The sequence below is a fragment of the Cebus imitator genome, unplaced genomic scaffold (genome assembly GCF_001604975.1).
Source record: "Cebus imitator isolate Cc_AM_T3 unplaced genomic scaffold, Cebus_imitator-1.0 Scaffold38, whole genome shotgun sequence".
In the NCBI taxonomy this organism is placed as follows: domain Eukaryota; kingdom Metazoa; phylum Chordata; class Mammalia; order Primates; family Cebidae; genus Cebus; species Cebus imitator.
Window position 1 is genome coordinate 963,680 of NW_016107353.1, and position 4,580 is coordinate 968,259.

Consider the following 4,580-nt stretch of genomic DNA (forward strand, 5'->3'; position numbering starts at 1 on the left):
CCTCCCGCCTCGCAAAGCCCAGCCGGGCGCAGGTTCCTAGCACTGACGTCAACGAGCGATGACCTCAGTATCGCCGAGGCTGCGATGGCGGGGGCGGGGGCGACGGGCGTCGGGGACCAGCGTCGGTGCGCGGGGCGGGGCGGGGCGGCTCCAGGCCCCGCCCCCATCCGCCGGCCGCGGCCAATGAGCGCCGCCGCCGGCTGTCCCCACCTTCCCCGACCTCCTGAAAAGCGCGGTCCGGGAGAAGTCCGGGCAGAGCCCGAGCAGCGGCCAGGCAGCGCTGGCTTGTGGACCCGTACTTCCCACGCGAGACCTCTCACTGCGCCCCAGCCGCGCGCGACATGAGCCACGGGAAGCGAACCGACATGCTCCCGGAGATCGCCGCCGCAGTGGGCTTCCTCTCCAGCCTCCTGAGGACCCGGGGCTGCGTGAGCGAACAGAGGCTTAAGGTCTTCAGGGGGGCGCTCCAGGAGGCACTCACAGGTGAGCGCACGCCGAGGGCCTGACGCCACCGGGGGTCGGCGCCCTCCCTGCCAGGGCCGTCTTTCCTCTATTCCTGCGGCAGGGTCGCCCACGGGAGCAGCTTTGGGACTCAGTTGCCCCCTGGGGCGCCCCGCAGCCCCCGTTTCCTGGATCCTCCTCCCCAGCTGTGTGCTCGGGTCTCCGCCTGTGGCGGTTCTGATGGGGCGCGCCCCTCCACGCCCTCGGGGGCGCAGACCCTGGTCCTGGAGTGCCAGCCCGAGTCCCCAGCTTATGTCCTGGTTTGATTACGGGCTCGTCTCCCTTGCTGGACCCTCGATGGGTGTTGTTGCGGGCCGCCCGGCCGGCCGAGGGGTCCTGATGAGGAAAGAAGGTGCAGTTGAGCCTTTTCAGCAACTTGGAGACCCAGTGCGTCTCTTCCTGCCGGTTGGGGTGCGCTGTGTCTGGGGCGGTCCACTGGTTGCTGACTCGCTTCAAGTTGGAATCTGGGCCCCCTTTGTGTTCTCTTTGGTCCCCCTTAGCCATCTGCCACCTATTGTGGTAGGGAGGAGAGCTTGGTAGCTGGTGACCCTTCCCGGAGGGCCTTCGAGTCGGGAGGTGGAGAAGAGATAAGCAGCCCGCTCGCTGGGGAGAGAGACCTCTCTCCCAGCTGTTTCTAGCTGGTTGCCGGCAGTTTTGGGAAGCGATAGCCGTCTCGGAACACACCCACACAGACCCTGCCTTCTGAGGGAAACAGATGTTTCATCAAAACAACGCAGTTTTCACTCCCTTAGGCACTGCCAAAGAAGGTTCTCTGACTCTTCTAAAGGAGGCAGAGGGAACACAGGGCGTGAGGCCCAATGACTTGCTGTGGACCCAACAATGTTGGCAGCGGCAGCCTTCCTGGCCCTGAAACTTCAGCTCACAGGTCTCCAGAGGCCCTGCCTGGGCATACCAACCCATGTCACACCCTTCCCTCCTGAAACTGACGGTGTGCCAAAAGCAATACAGTGGCCACTAGAGAGTACCCCAGAGCTCGAATCACCTCCCAGTACACACACACACACGCACACACACAGACACACACACACACACACACACACACACACACACTTTCTTGTCCTGGAAGCAAAAGCCGGTCTCTCCAGCTCCCGTAAAATTTTCTCTGCTAAATGACAAGAGGGTCCTGGAACTGAGGAGAGTCCACCTCCCTTACTTAAAGTCACCGGGCCCTTCCTCTCCTCCTGTCCTTTGACCCTCTTCCCCGCCCTGTGGGAGCATCCGTGGCAGAGCAACTCTAACCAGGGCATCTCCCTCGGTCCTGTCTCCACAGAGCACTACAAACATCACTGGTTTCCTGAAAAGCCATCCAAGGGCTCCGGCTACCGCTGCATTCGCATCAACCACAAGATGGACCCCATCATCAGCAGGGTGGCCAGCCAGATTGGACTCAGCCAGCCCCAGCTGCACCAGCTGCTGCCCAGTGAGCTGACCCTGTGGGTGGACCCCTATGAGGTGTCCTACCGCATTGGGGAGGATGGCTCCATCTGCGTCTTGTACGAGGAGGCCCCCGTTGCCGCCTCCTGTGGGCTCCTCACCTGCAAGAACCAAGTGCTGCTGGGCCGGAGCAGCCCCCCCAAGAACTACCTGACTGCAGTCTCCAGCTAGGCCCCTCCGCCCCCACCCTGGGCACCGCCGTGCTCATGCTGCCGTGACAACAAGCCACCACATACCTCAACCTGGGGAACTGTATTTTTAAATGAAGAGCTATTTATATATATATATATATTATTTTTTTTTTTAAGAAAAGAGAAAAAAACCAAAAGATTTTTTTTAAGAAAAAAAATCCTTCAAGGGAGCTGCTTGAAAGTAGCCTCCCCAGGTGCCTTTGGAGAGAACTGTTGTGTGCTTGAGTCTGTGAGCCAGTGTCTGCCTATAGGAGGGGGAGCTCTTAGGGGGTAAACCTAGCCAAGGTGAGGTAGAAGACGTTTGGCTAGCACCCCAGAAGATGTGAGAGGGAGCAAGCAAGGTTAGCAACTGTGAACCGAGAGGTCGGGGTTTGCCTTGGGGGAGGAAGAGAGGCCAAGTTCAGAACTCTCTGTCTCCCCCAGCCAGACACCTGCATTCCCAGCTCCTCTCTTACTCAGGGGCATTCATGCCTGGACTTAAATAATACTTTGTTGCCTAATCTTCTCTTTTATTTTTCTAATGAGGTCCTGGGCAGAGAGTGAAAAGGTCTCTCCTGATTCCTACTGTCCTAAGCAATTTTTCTTGAAATCTTGACTTGTTTCTAATTCTACCCTCAGGGGCCTGTAGATCTTGCTTCTCAGCCAGGAATCTAAAGCTTTGGGTTTTTTTTTGTTTGTTTTTTTGTTTTTTCTCTGAGGGAGAGGAAGGAACTGGAGGTTATTGGGGTTAGGATGGAAGGGAGCTCTGCACAAAACCTTTGCTTTGCTAGTGCTGCTTTGTGTGTATGTGTGGCGAATAATTTGGGGGTGCTTTGCAATGGAATTTTGGAATCCAAAGAGGATCCACTGGGGATGTTTTTTGGCCAAAACTCTTCTTTTTGGAAGCACATGAAAGTGGTGATGCTGCTGCCATGATCCCTTTGAGAGGTGGCCCACAAGCTGCAGGGAACTCCAGGTCCTTTATGACTGCCTTCTTTTCAAAAGCACAACTCTCCTCTAACCCTCACCTCCCCTTTCCTTCTGGTTGGGTCATGGAGCTACCCTCTTTTCTAGGACAAGAGTTCTCAGTCACTGTGCAATATGCCCTCTGGGTTCCAGGAGGGTCTGGAGGAAAACTGGCTCTCAGAACCTCCTGATGCCCTGGTGGGCTTAGGGAACCATCTCTCCTGCTCTCCTTGGGATGATGGCTGGCTGGTCAGCCTTGCATGTATTCCTTGGCTGAATGGGAGAGTGCCCCGTGCTCTGCAAGACTACTTGGTATTCTTGTAGGACTGACACTAAATGAAAGCCAAACCTTGGGCACTGTTTTTTCTCCCTGGTGCTCAGAGCACCTGTGGGAAAGGTTGTCTCTCTCAGTACAATCCAAATCTGTCAGACTTGTGCAATATTTACTGTTGTGGGTTGGAGAAAAGTGGAAAGCTACACTGGGAAGAAACTCCCTTCAATTTCTCAGTGACATTGATGAGGGGTCCTCAAAAGACCTCGAGTTTCCCAAACCGAATCACCTTAAGAAGGACAGGGCTAGAGCATTTGGCCAGGATGGCTACCCTCCTGCTGTTGCCCCTTAGTGAGGAATCTTTCCCCCTCTTCCGCTGCACCCAGGCTCCCTTCCCCACAGCCAGTCCCCTTTACTGGGTTTCTTAACTGCTCAATTTTGATTCAAAGGTGCTATGTACCAAACACTCTCTAACCATTCCTGGCAGTTCTGCCTCCTTTTCAACTCCCCACATTTTTGTGTTGCCTTCCCAGACCCTGCTTCCAGCCTTTATTGCTTTAAAGTTAACTTTGGGCCCACAGAACCGAGAGCTCATTTTCTGGCTTGTGGGCTGAAACAAAACTGTGAGTCACTGCGGGTCGTGTTCTCGCGTCCTGTCTGCAAACAGGTCCCTGCCTTTGTAGAAGCAGCCTCGTGGTCTCATGCTTCATCTTGTCTCTCTTCTCTTCTTTTTGATGTTCACTTTAAAAACAACAAAACCCCCGAGCTGGACTGTTGAGCAGGCCTGTCTCTCCTATTAAGTAAAAATAAATAATAGTAGTACGTTTGTAAGCTATTCTGACAGAAAAAACAAAGGTTACTAATTGTATGATAGTGTTTTTATATGGAAGAATGTACAGCGTATGGACAAATGTACACCTTTTTTGTTACTTTAATAAAAATGTAGCAGGACGAACTTGTGTGGTACAGGGAAGATAAAATTCCCACATTTCACATTTGCATTTCCCTTTCAGATCCAAATCCTTTCTTTGTGTTTCATAGTATTTCTCCTCAGTTGCACTCAGACAATCTACAGCATGTGGGTGGTATAAAAGAAGAATCTGGTTGTGTGGTGGGGCCATTTCCAAGCATCCCCTCTTCCAAGCATCCCCTCTTCCCTGGAAAGTAGCTCCTTACTTCCCTCCTTTTTTTTTTTTTTTTTTTTTTTTTTTTTTTTT

At 53.6% G+C, this 4,580-nt stretch overlaps 1 protein-coding gene across 1 annotated transcript; it reads left to right on the top strand.

The window, feature by feature from the left end:
* Positions 1 to 229: 229 nt before the first annotated feature.
* BTG2 (BTG anti-proliferation factor 2) lies at positions 230 to 4,315 on the top strand. The gene is made up of 2 exons (XM_017525354.1): positions 230 to 483; positions 1,793 to 4,315. The coding sequence occupies exons 1-2, from the start codon at positions 342 to 344 to the stop codon at positions 2,125 to 2,127; spliced, it is 477 nt and encodes a 158-aa protein (XP_017380843.1). The 5' UTR covers positions 230 to 341; the 3' UTR covers positions 2,128 to 4,315.
* The last annotated feature ends 265 nt before the right edge of the window (positions 4,316 to 4,580 follow it).